The sequence below is a fragment of the Labrus mixtus genome, chromosome 17 (assembly GCF_963584025.1).
Source record: "Labrus mixtus chromosome 17, fLabMix1.1, whole genome shotgun sequence".
NCBI classification, from domain to species: domain Eukaryota; kingdom Metazoa; phylum Chordata; class Actinopteri; order Labriformes; family Labridae; genus Labrus; species Labrus mixtus.
This window is the reverse complement of record NC_083628.1, coordinates 15,526,804-15,540,003: the sequence shown is the minus strand read 5'-3', so window position 1 is coordinate 15,540,003 and position 13,200 is coordinate 15,526,804. Positions and strand designations below refer to the sequence as shown.

The window sequence follows — 13,200 nt, the reverse complement described above, 5'->3', positions numbered from 1 at the left end:
AAGCCATGGTCAGAAGGTTAATGTAATATGTTGCTTATGGCTACGATTCAAACTGTCAAAATAAACCAGAGATTGTTAAATTAGTACCAGGGATACGTTGGCTGGGTAACTGCCCTTTCTGATGTCATGAAAGGAAAATCTCCAAATGGGCTGTTTGAGCAGACATTTTCAGGAAAGTGGAGAAGGCAAAAGATGGAGAGAATGGATTTTTCTTATAATTTGGGGGGGTTTGTGCTAGGAACACATATTAGTGTTAGAAAATGAGGACTAAAATGTACTCTGCATAATATGTGTCCACAGGAAAGAACCATCTTCACTGAATTACACAATACTTTTAATTTATCAAACTAAGGGAAGGACAGTGAGCAGAGGAATCCTCTCGATATGACGACCATGTCACCTCAACTGTTAACTCATATTCGTTTCGATTTAATCCCAAACTCCAATGCATCAATTAATCAATAATCCAAACTTTATTTGAATCGCTGCTTTTTGATAATACAGATAAGTGGGATTAAAGTTTAACCATGGCCAATATGAAGTGTGATTTTTGCAGATTTATGACGTTAAAGAAAGCTTATTGCTGAAATGTGATCATTTTTTTTCACATCATAATTAAGACAAATAAAGAAAATATTTATCTGTGATGTTGGACTGTGTTTATTTGCAGTTAAAAGGGTTTTGGGGCGCCGATGGCTAAGTGGTTAGGGTGCAGGCCCCATGTACAGAAGTTGTACTGTAGTCCTACCTGTGGCTCCTTTCCTGCGTGCTATTCCCCACTCCCTCTCTCCATTATTTCTAACTCTATTCACTGTTCTATTCTTCCAATAAAGGCATAAAAAACAAGCCCAAAAATAAATCTAAAAGAAAAGTGTTTCATACATTACTTATGGGTTGAAGGGAGACAGAACCAGCGTTGACTGTAACAATATTAACAGCTTAGAAGAGAGAAAATAAAACTAGAATATTTTATGGCTGCGATAAACATCCCAGTAAGAACAGATTTACTCTTTGTACTCCATCTTTGGTAAGATTGTAGTTTTTACGCAGCAAACCTAAGTGACATTAATAACATCCACCTATTAGTGTAAGAGCAGTTGGATTCTCTTTACTCACACCTTTCTTTGACCCTGTGACCTCTTTTTTCATTGAGGTCAAGGAAAAGTTGAGAGGATTTAGGTTCTAATCTTTTTCGACTTTACAAATGGATCATTTCAAAGTTCACTTACTTCCTGAAATAATAAATGTATCCAGTCGACTCCACAGATCGTACTTATCAAACTGTTCACTCCTCATCATATCTCCTGTGCACTTTAATAAGAGGGGCTAAATGCAGCTAAAAGTGACTGTCTCCAAAGGGAACCATTCCATTTTTTTCCCATCCCTAAGACTTATTTCACCCAGTTTGTACATCTTTTGGTTGAATTAAATTCAGACTTCATCTTGCTTAGAAGGACTTTAAGCCTTTGCCTTGGTCATAAAGGTTTCTGTGCTCATCCCTTATATAAATCTTTCTCACAAGACTCAGTTTGACTCTGACTTATCTAGGCCTCAGGAGTAGCGCACAATTACCCATTGAAAAAAAATGCTGCATAAGGCATCAGTCGCCCGCCTTATCAAAGCCAGTGCAGCTGTACAGACAGATAAAGGGCACAAATAATAAAAGAATTGTCTTTTCACACACATGGATTGGCAAGATGAACTGCTTGCTGAATTTTTGACCCATGAGTCTTACAGTATCAGCGCAAGACACATGCTGATAGGGCTAAGGAAGGCAAAAAAAAAGGAAGTGGTTTTGTGTTTTATAGCGGTCCTTAAATGTATTAAGAAGGTTCTTTATGAAATGGCAAAAGATAGATTCATTTTTTTAAGCAGCTTTAACTGTCTTTTAGAAATCTTTAAATAGGTGCAGAGGATGTTAAGACCTCTTATCTATGTGTTACAACATTGTGTAAAATTACTCTAAACATGCAGGGCGCTTCGTCATCCCTCCTGAATGTGCACATCGCCAATTCTCCACCTTTTTCCTTCAATGACTTTAATATTAACTGATGCAATTGTCGGTTTCCTTTCCCAACATTTACAGTGAAACCTAGACATGTGCGATAAGACGTGAATTATTTCAGACACAGGAATGAGTTCTGCATATAAATTAATCTAGTAATGGCCAACAGATTCCATATTTATACTCTAGTTTGATATTCATAGAGCTGGCAATATTACAAATGATGTCTTTTCATCTTCATATTGGGCTGTGCATGATGGGGGACATGATATGTATGCAGAAATGTGCTAAAAGTATCATTCTCTGATAATGCAAGCATGGTTCTTTGCATTGATGCCATTTGGGAAACGATTAAAAACAAGTACGTCATACTCCGTCCTTTACAGGATCTTCAGAGAACGCATCATCACATGTTATAAAGAGTCCAAGAAGAGCCCCATTGAATCACAACACAGCAGGACTCAGTTGCTGCACATTAACCACTGAATATTTCAAGGATGTTACCAAACTAGGCACACCGTTATCAGAGATGTAGAACAGGTGTTTTCTTCACGACAGCTGGTGAAAGACGTCTGCTTAAGAAATGTCTTTGAAGAACTTGGTACAAAGCAGTCTTTGAAAAAATCTGTTGGTAGGCTAAAGGTTCTTTGTAGTACATAAAAGCAATCTGGTCCTATGGCCTCATTATGAGACAATACTTTTTCTAGGGATGATAGCTTACTGATTGACAAGCCAAGCCTTTGCGTGGAAACAAATCCTGTGCTCTTTTAATTAGGGGCAGCAGTCGATCAGTGGTAGTCAGTCGTCTCTCATCGGGGGTTTGGTACCCAGCTACTGCAGCTACATGTTGAAGTTTGCTTGGGTAAGATCCCTGTACCCTAACCCTAAAATGAATAATACTGATGGACACTTTACGTAGCAGCCTCTGCCATCAGTGTGTGAATGTATCATGCAGAAGCTACTTTGAGGAGTCTACAAGACTAGTGAATGGTCATACCAATTTTGGACATGCTTACAAGTCTATTTTGGCTGTTTTTCCCCCCCACCAAAAGACCCACAGTTCAGTTTTTGTTACTTTTGGACCATGCATGAAAGCCTTAGACCTACCTTGTGACTTTCCCTAAAAGACCTGTAACACAACGTTGAGGACTCATCTTCAGACAGTGACTTGGACTTGTTTCAACTGACTTTTAGCCTTACTTTAACTCCCTCCAAAACACCTAAAAACGGCTCTGCAGGTAGAAAACGGTCCATTGTGAAATCAATAAGAACCTTTCTGCTTGCCCTGAAGAACCCTTGTAAAAAGTAAACAAAACAAAAAAGCTGGAAACTGTAAAAATAAACGGTTGTTGGCAGAATGGCTGTACCTCATTTTTTTTGCACATTTTAGCTCTAAGTGGAAAAACTCAGGGAGAAAAGTAAAAAAACCAACAACTCTAAAATAACCAGCAGAACTTGCTCTTTTAAAGTGGTCAATTCTGCTGCTAACCTTATATCACTATCTGATGGAATGAGAGTAACACTGTTTTAATGGGTCAGGCTCAGCACTACATGACACAGTCTTCAGATGCCGTGGCTTGGCTCCTGATATATCTTTAAAAATAAAAAATAAAAAACTGTTGCATAATTGGATAACTGGTCTCAGTGGAGTGCCAGTTTCCTTCTAATCCATTTCTCCTCATGTCAATTTCAGTTGCAAGTGTTTGTGTCAAGTAGAGAATGATGACTTTAATTAATTTAGTTGTTTATTGACCTGTTTCTTTTTTTGCCTTTTAGAGTCCTTTTCATGGAGAGAATATTGAGAGCCTTTTAAAAATACCATCCATGCATTTTCCACACAACTACACTGATTGTCTTTTATGTTGTTGTGAATTAATAGACAAGTGGTGCAGTAGTCTTTATTCAGTACTACTGTGATGAAAAAAGCATCTATATGCTAATCAAAATATATATAGCTGTCGACCAGACAAGTCGTATCGCAAAGTTTGTAAAAGTTTCCTGATCACTGACAACACCTTGCTATTTTATTGTAAGCCCTTTCTGATTTGAGTCCAGCAGAGGGATTTACTATGATATTCAATATACAAACTCGATTGATGTGAATCAACACCTCCCGAACCTTGTCCCAAGCGATTTCAATTCTTAGTTGTTTTTTTTTTAAACTTGGGTTCATGTTTTTTAGTTTCCAGCTGCTGCACTTGCTCATGGAGACAGCCCAACACTCAGGATGAATCAAAAAGCCAATCCGACCCAATTTTTCACTCTGTCTTGGACTATTTGGACAACACTGAACTCAAATCAGATGGAACAGGCTGAAGTTTAGCCATAATCTGTTTCTGTCTGAGGTCTTTGGTGGGGGGGCAAAATGCCAGGCAAACAGTTAAGGTGTCGAAGTTGTTGGAAAACTACTTTTTGAGGTTTTTTGGAAGAGTATAAGTTTGAAGGAGGTTTCTTCAGAAAAACAAAGAGGTAGTTGTTGGTCAGGTCTGAAACAATTTGGTGCTTCAGTCAAGATTTAAAATGTGTCATTGTTTGATATTTTTTAATCGAGGACAAGTTTTTGTCTGACTTGAAAATACTGGTGGCCCGTATTTCAATCCAATTGTTAAAAGGGAGAAAACGTGAGGTGTCTGGCAGGCTGTGTTTAGTGTACTGTGACCCTCTGCACACATTACTGTGAAATTCTAGCTTACCAAGTAGGTTACTGACAACACATTAATACAGTGTAGGAAAATAATAATGTAGAAAAAAAGGAAACATCAGCAGCCCGACTGTTTGTGTCAGCTGTTTATGTTTCTCAGTAGGGACGGATTATTCAGCTTTAGCCCAAGGCTCTCAGCAACTTTCCTGACTCTGGTGGTGCGAGTCCTTATGTTCCTGTGGAGTTTCTCTGATGGTGAAAAGGAGAACTGACTTTATGCTGTTAGGAGAGGAGTCCTTTGAGTCAAAGGGAAAGTCAGGATGCTTTGGATGTTGCATTTTTTAAAAGGAGCACACTGACTTTCCGTCGGATCAGTGGTCGGTGTCCCTTCTTGTCTGTTTTGACTGTCAGCTCATATGTAATGGAGGCAGATATTGAAGCTCTTTGAGGTGAAGACTTGCACTCTTTTGGCGATCTGCAGTGAATAAAAGACTTCTTAGTTTAACTGAGACTGAAGTTTTTTTTTCTTCCGTCAATGCACAATGATGTCAGACAACTGGGAGTCATTTCTAGTCAACTGTAGAATTATTATTAGATTTTTATGATGATCAGAGTGGTGTCATGTGGAATTGTCTCCCCTCAGTCTGTGACAATTGGCACTCCAGTGTATGTGCCCACATCAATTTCTTTTTCTAGGAATTAGCAATCAGCATTAGACAGGTCTTATGATTTAACTTATCTCCATGCAGTAAATGCTGATTGTACATTGTAATAAAGACACCATAAGCATTTAGATCGGTTCCTGGCTTTCACCACGCAATTCCGCATGCCTCAGGTACAAATCAGTTAGCTGGATTGACAGTTTGGCTAACTGTGGAACAAGAGCTGGGAGTGTGGATCTACTGACACAGAAGATAAAGAGCCCATTGATGAAGAAGGTAAAGAAGGAGAACGATATTAAAATGGAAGTAGAATATGGCTGCACACTCATTGGAGAGAGCTGCGTGACTCTTCAGTTGGCATTTCATTTTCTAGATCATACCACCAGGTGTGTTCATTCGCCTTTATCACAGCACTCAGGGTTTGAGTTCAGATTGGGGTCCGACAACAGCAATGCAGGAGGGGAGTCCCCTCTGGGTTACCATATCTGGAGTACATGCTACGCTGATGATGTACCGCTGTATGTTGCAGTTAAGGTGTTTCTGCAGACATGCTTAACTTATAGGAAATCGTTATTCGCTCACTCTATATCTTAACCTTTCAAAAGCATTTGAGGCGCAGGTAGCCTAGTGGTTGGTGCGCACGCCTCATGTACAGAGGCTATAGTCCTCTAGGTGGGCAGCCAGGGTTCCGATCCGACCTGATTCGACTCTATCCACTATCCTATCTCTACAATATATCCAAAAAAATAACTCTTTGGAACAATGCACATGGTGAAAATCGGCCAAAATTCAGTGGATATTTATATAGAAGCAAAGCACCCATGTAAGATTAAGTATTTGCTTATCATTAGGCCCTGGAAAGGGTGTCAAAATGTGGGCCATAAACCTGCTAAGCTTTAAAATCCTGATCTGATTTTTTTTTTTTGCAACATGTAGAGGGAAAAGCACATGATGAATGGATGGATGTAGGAGTGTTCTGTGTACCCTCCATCACCAGAATCAGGACCACATCCGTTTGTTAAGAACGTTGCGGCGAAAACAAGCGAGGTATCTCCCCTGCCAAAGTGTCATTTCATTGTTGCAGGTTTAAAAATAGATGTTCACATTTTTCTTATAGTGAAAGACCCTCCAAGGCCTTAAAAAGGTTATCTTTCTGAACATTTAATCCCCAATGAAGAAGTACTCTGCCTGAGGTAATCAGGCATGAGTCTACTAACAATTTGTACACCACGGTTTATCTGTCTACTGGGTAACAAGGGTCTTCTCAGCAGCAGATGACACCCACGGGACTTCAGTCTAAAACAGTAATGTCTGACAGGTTTATCAGCAATGCTGGCTGTGACAATAAACTTTGTGCAGCATATAGAGGTGAAAGTTTGTGATCAGGAAACAGTTTCTACAATCTTATCAGTATACACAGAATGAAGGAAGGTGGAGACGAGGACTCTGATGGGATGGGGATTGCTGAGATCTGGAGTCCTGTTTGTCATGATGGAAGTAAAGGTCACAGGTAAGTCATAAATGAAACTTTATTGACAGTTTGGATAACAAAGTTCTTCTTTGAATTGAATTAATTACATTTCGAACCAAAAAAGTAATAGAAGGCCACATAATAGAGCTGAATGACAGAGAAGACAATCAGACAGCTTCTCAAATAGACTGGTGAGGTTCTGAAGAGAAAAGAAAACTAGAGAGAGAGGGAAAAGAAGAGTGGATATAGTACAGAAACGGGAATTGAAATGATCAAAACGGCACAACCCTTCATAGAAGGAGCAAATACAGACCTCCTGCAGCTTCAGGTAATGCTGCAAAGAACGACTGTCAGAACGTGTCAGACTTGTGTTTTAAAACAGGATGAAACAATTCAGGGATCACTTTCATATTTGATTCTCCCTAAAACAAAACATGTCAACTAATAACGTCATGTTTTCGCTGAAGAGCTGTTTTCTCACGTCAGGTGTGAATCAAGATATTCAGCTCAACGAATGCTTTTACATCACTCTCACAAAACGGTGCAGAAATCATAATCTTACCTAATGGAATCTGCGATCCCTCAAATCAAGATGACATAAAAACTCAAATAAAACACAGGGTGATAAAACAGATCCTGGCAAATTAAGCCTCCAGGAAATCGGAAAATGCTGCCTGCTGATTGGCCGAGGCTGATGTGGCTAGTAGGAAAGGCTTGGCCTCTTCAGGAGTTGGGAGGTTGGAAGGTTTTGGAGGTGGCCAGCATGGCTCGCACTTTGGCCATCAGATCCTGAAAACACAAGAGGAAAACAGAAAGGAGGAATGAGTTTCGGGGGGGAAAACATCTCCAAACAAATTTGTTGCAACACTTCCTAACGGAGAATGAACATCGGTCTGTCTGGCAGGAGAAACTCCGGGTGAAGTCAGAGTGAAAAATGGGGCTGTTTGGGTCACACATTCAGCTCCTCCTGGAAATATCCTGAGTATTTCAGAAGTTTTCTGCAAGTGTGAAAGTCTTAATACAGGATTAACTGAGGGCCGGAAAGAAACTCATATTTCTAGTGTATTAAAGCTACTGAATTATAAAACATTCATCTTTTTATTAATTTAAATGACTCCCTGTAGTGTTAAAGAGCTTTTAGTTCACACTGTGAAACCCTTCCACTGTCATCAAATACAGTTCAGTGCTCAGTCTAACCTCTTGTCTGTGTCGTCCCTGACTTTGTATATGTGACATCTCACCAAACTCCACAAAAAAAAAATCTTGCAAACAGAGACCCAAGCTTTTTCTCATGTGTTCAAATCCACTACTCATGTTAAGATTAATCCATTTGTGAATATAAAGGAATGTGCTTTCTGCCTTCAAGCCATCATGAAATCTTTAACGCACAAATGAACGCATACAGATTTCAATAAAAGTACGTAAGCATTGAGAAGTACATCCTTCCCAAATTTGAAACCACATCTTCTCCAGCTACTCTGCAGTCAGGATATAAACAATAGAAAAACTCACAAAGCAAACCCCGCACTGAATTCTAAAACTAACACTGGTGTGTGTGTGCAGTTTCTCGTGTGGCCACTTGAGGCTTACTCCAAAAGCCCGTCAATCCCCATAGCGCCTTGTGTAAAAACGTCCAACCTTCCAGCTGGAGTCCACATGTTTACAGCCTGGTCTCTACGGTTTATTTCCCTAGACAACTCTGCTACTCACTCTCCTCCCAGAATAGTGTGCAGGCAGTTAAGTGTCACAAGCGCTCTTAGCGTCTTCTTCTTTCTTAAAAAAAAAAAAAAAAAGTTCATTAAATAAATAAATAACCCTTGTCAGCTTCCACAACAAATAGAATGTCATTCTTTGGGAAAAGCTGTCTGTTACTTTTAAATCAGCGCGATGATGAATGTGCCTTGGGCAAAGACTGTACATCTTTGATAACTCAGTGTTTGTGACTTAATAAAAGGTATTCCCCCCAACTAAGAGGTGATGTCACAATGGCTGTGGACTCCTTTTATATATACAATCGATGTAAATAGGTCAAGGATGGGAAAGACCAGTGAATATTAGAAGATACAAATGCAAAACAAGAGCATTAAATCAATCATGTAAAGTACAAGAAGACACAGGGGCCACTCTTTCCCCTCTTTATGTTATAATGGATATATTGCTGACCACTGGGCATATACTGGTTATGCTGAATTGAAAGTGTTCATTTTCTACCCAGGAGTGATTCATACACGCATGGAAAAATCTCCCCCCTTGAGCTCTCGTGACAGATGAGACAAATTAAAAGCTGTAAACACAGAGGGAGGGAGCTGTCATATCAAATCACTCAGAAGGCTGTTCCTTTCTAAACCCGTGTGTATTGAAATGACAAACACAAACACACAACACACAGTCGTTTGTTTTACAGAGTGGTGAGGACAAAAAAAACTGCTCCGTATTTTAATCAACTTAGTGGAAAGTTACCACATCGACAGTCGAACAATTGAATTCTGTACTGCGTTTAGAAATGAAAGTACAGCATTACTAGTATCAAAGATTATCACAGGTATACTTCAGCTGTCACACAGGAGGGAGATAACTACGGTGACATTAGGGTTCAGTATTTCCCTCAACCCCACGATAAGATATGTATCACGGTACAGAGGCTGCGATACCGTACATACCATGATATACAATGATTTTGGATAATGACCATGTCCTACACAGATTTCACAGCAACAGATGTTCATTATCGTTGAGAATAAAAGCAGGGGCATATTAAGGATCCTACAACCTAAAACACTTAAATTCAGGTTCTCAGAGATCCCCGAAATACATCAAAATATTTGAATCCTGGAGCTATAGCTAAGGTGTTATTGTGAGCTGAACCATAGGGGAACTATCTTTCACAACTGTCATCACAGCTTTGCAGCCAGCTAGCCGAACATTCTGTAACATCTGCAGTGATATATGTGTTTGCAAGTAGTGGCGCTGGTGGCACGCTCCGGAGACGGACCGCGGCGCCCGCTGCGTGAACACAATGATCGACTAGGGTGGCAGCGACCTACGGCGTAGTACGTGGCGCTGAAGGACCGCGGCGCGCACGGAGTACGTGTGAATTGGCGGGTAACTCTGACAAGGATGCCGGCCAACTTAGAACCAAAATTTCCATTTAACAATACACAAGGCATTGAACCCTAAAACACCCTAAATATTGCTCATGTGCTCATTTTGATGACATTTGAAAACAGTAAGAATCCTCCACACTGCTCTGTCATGGCAGCACAGTGACTCAGCAGTGGATTATTCAGATCTAAATAGGTTCATTTGACTAGCAGAGTCAAGGTCAGGTCCTATAATTGGACTTTTCTTATGATGTTATTGATCTCAGGGGGGTGCCCAGGTTTTAGGACATGTCCTGGACTTGAACAGACCTTAAGGGGCCTGCGCTAAGAGGCAACAGGCATCAGCATGATTATTCTTATATATTTACATAAAACAGAACTACCTTTATATATAAAACATCTAACACAAGCCTAGATGCTACTCTCAAGGTTTTACCAATTGTCCATCGAATAAATGTCTGGCAGAGGAAACGGTGACTACAGACGGCGAAACGACGACGAGCAGGAGGAAAATGAGACGGATGAGGCAAACAGCTAGCAGGCCCCCTCAGGGAGGAAGAGACTATTAAGCAGATGAGGATGTGCTGAATTATTCAAGATGTGTTTGTAGAACATTACAGATGGGGTATAAGTAGTTAGTGCTCGTGAAGCTGTTCATGCTGCAACAGCCAGCGAGCAGCAGGTTTTTCAACGAGCCATCTTCTGTGGGGCTGTTGAGATGAAGACAGGAGAGGAGAAAGCGTCGGGTTTGTTTGACATGATGAGTAACAGAAAGACAAAAGATGGAGTTTTTTTTTTGTTTTTTTTTTTTTATAAGTGAGAAAATGAAGAGATGAGAAATTTGTTGTGTCTGTGGTGTATCTGCTGAGTAAACACCAAACACTGAGTCAGACACACACTATCTCTCTCTCTCTCTCCAACAGAAGTGACAACGTGCTGCACATTCAGTGCGAGTCGTGCGGGGTGTTCACAGAGTAGCTGCTCTTGCCTCTCCATTCCCAGTCTATTGACCTCCATTAGCTTTAGTCCCAATGCTTATTGCATTCTGGTCTACACCGCATCCTCTCAAGATTCAGTGCAACTCTTTTTTTTCCTTGGAGGTGTAACCGCTCCTACACCACATTTATATACGCTCAATGTGAAGTCGCTTTATTAACATTATAATAGTGAGGCTACAAATGATATTCACTGTGATTCAACGCTCCATTACACATTTAGCTGTAAGCTGCCTGGCTGCACGGCAGAAGCACATTGAAGTATTTCATCACTTCATGAAATGCAGTGACAAGTAGAAATTAGATTAATGATATTTCAGGAAAAATTAAATGAAGATGTTGATCCAGGGCTCAACATGTAAGGAAAAGGAAGCATGTGTAATTGAAGTAATGACGGTCAGAAAATATCTTTCATCTGGGGATTGATTTCAACTTTTAAGACGAATCAAGGTAACTCATCTTGAAGTTTGTCTTAGGGGAGGTTTCTCCATGTTTCCAAAGCAGCGGAAATGAAATAAATAAACATTACATTATGGTATTGATTGACAGCGCTGGATGTGAGAGGACAACTAGACACAAAGATAAGAGAGAGAACAGTGTGTTACTTTTTGCCCAAAACAAAACGGTTGAACTTGAAAACCGGTTTGCAGCAATTTCGTCCCCATTTTCTTTTTTTTTTTAACCACAGGCTGAAAAGGTAAGAAAAATAACACCAAAACATTGTTTCTTATGTAGTAAGTCCTCCGTCTTCTTCCCTTCCTGTTACCAGGTACGTGTGCCTGCATGTGATTAGGGTGCAATTCTGAAGCAGCATGATAGCAGCCGTAAATTGGACATTAGAATTCTAAACAAGCTGGAGCACGGGGAACATGTTCTGGGGTCAGAAGATATTAACCAGGTGTGCGTTAGGTCACATTATAATGAATGCATGTTAGGTTACATTATGATTAATGAGGGAAGTGTAAGAGAGGGAGTATGATGCACAAAGCATTTCCTTTAGAGACTGCGGTTGCATGCAGCGTGTGTGTGATTGTTGGAATTTGAACGGTGACTTCTGTTCTTAACACTCAACAGAGGGGCTGCAGCCTCTGTGGTAGCAGCTTAAATGGTAAATGGACTTAAGCTTGTATAGCGCTTTTACACTGCAAGTCACACCTACACATTCACACACTGATGGCAGAGGTTTCTTTGTCAAGTGTCCATCAGAAGTAACTAATCCCATTTATACGCAGCTGACGAAGCAGCGGGAGCAAATTGGGGTTAAATGTATTGCCCAAGGACACATCGGACATGTGGCTGCAGGAGCTGGGGATTGAACCCCCCGACGTTCCGGGAGACGACCGACTCTACAACAGATCCACAGTTATATGTCTGTCAAAAACATATTACCATGTTCTACTGTGAAACCTGTACAGCTGGTTATTTGGGCCATGCTGGAGCAGCAGAAACAACTCTGTGATCAAAACCTGTTACTGGATATGCTAAAATCGGCCGATATTATCTGTTCTCGAATACTCGAATACAAACCATGGAATGCTATAATTGTAGCATTAAAAGTTTTTTAGTTTGTTAAAATGAAAGTGTTCTTGTTTGTGCTGAAATTAAATACCTCTGCAGAGGTAAAAAAAAGAAGAATAACAAGAATACGTTGAAATATTATTCAACAAAACACAATGACTGTACTGAGTGCTTCACTTTTGACTTTTAACAAAGGGTTTTGTTGAAGGTCTTACATAAAGGCTATGTTATATTTGTATCAGTGAAAATGTACAGCACTTTCCGTCCATCCACTTTGCCTGATGGAAACAAAGCACAACACTCTATTCTTGTTTTCCTCAGGCTGTAAGGGTCAGCATAGGATATACTTAAGATAAAAGCAAAGAACAATACCTGAGTTATTTTCGACTGAACCGAGGATACTATGGATGCGGACACTGCCTTGTCTTTCTCCTGGGAACCTCCCCTGTAGAGAGAAGAGACGGAGGGAGAAGCGGACAAACAAACAAAAGGGCGAGGGAGAGAGGGGGGAGAGAAAACCAATCACGTTAACAGGAGAGGCTATACAATATTCATGATATCTTCTGCGATGTTCAAACTTAGACAGGCGTCGAGAGCCTCAGAAGGGAGAGCAGAGGCAGAAGACGGAGAGGTGAGAGAGGAACGACATGTGACCTGTAAAGACTAACCTCCACGTCAACAATGTCAAACGCAGCCAAGTATATAATCATGTAGACAAACAGGAGAAGTGCCAAAAACGCAGGCTTCAAATTCTGCTTCATGTCTCTGTCTAAAGCCTTTAATCTCTCTGCTGTTGAACACTTCATA

The 13,200-nt window shown here is 40.4% G+C and overlaps 1 protein-coding gene across 1 annotated transcript in view; it reads right to left on the bottom strand.

The window, feature by feature from the left end:
- Positions 1-6,819: 6,819 nt before the first annotated feature.
- The window catches only part of sfswap (splicing factor SWAP), a 58,623-nt gene continuing 52,242 nt past the window's right edge, over positions 6,820-13,200 (bottom strand). Inside the window, exons 17-18 of the mRNA XM_061060756.1 lie at positions 12,766-12,838; positions 6,820-7,568 (exon numbers count right to left, since the gene is read on the bottom strand). Coding sequence (XP_060916739.1) covers positions 7,503-7,568; positions 12,766-12,838 — 139 coding nt within the window. The 3' untranslated portion in view covers positions 6,820-7,502. The remainder of the gene's footprint in view (positions 7,569-12,765; positions 12,839-13,200) is intronic.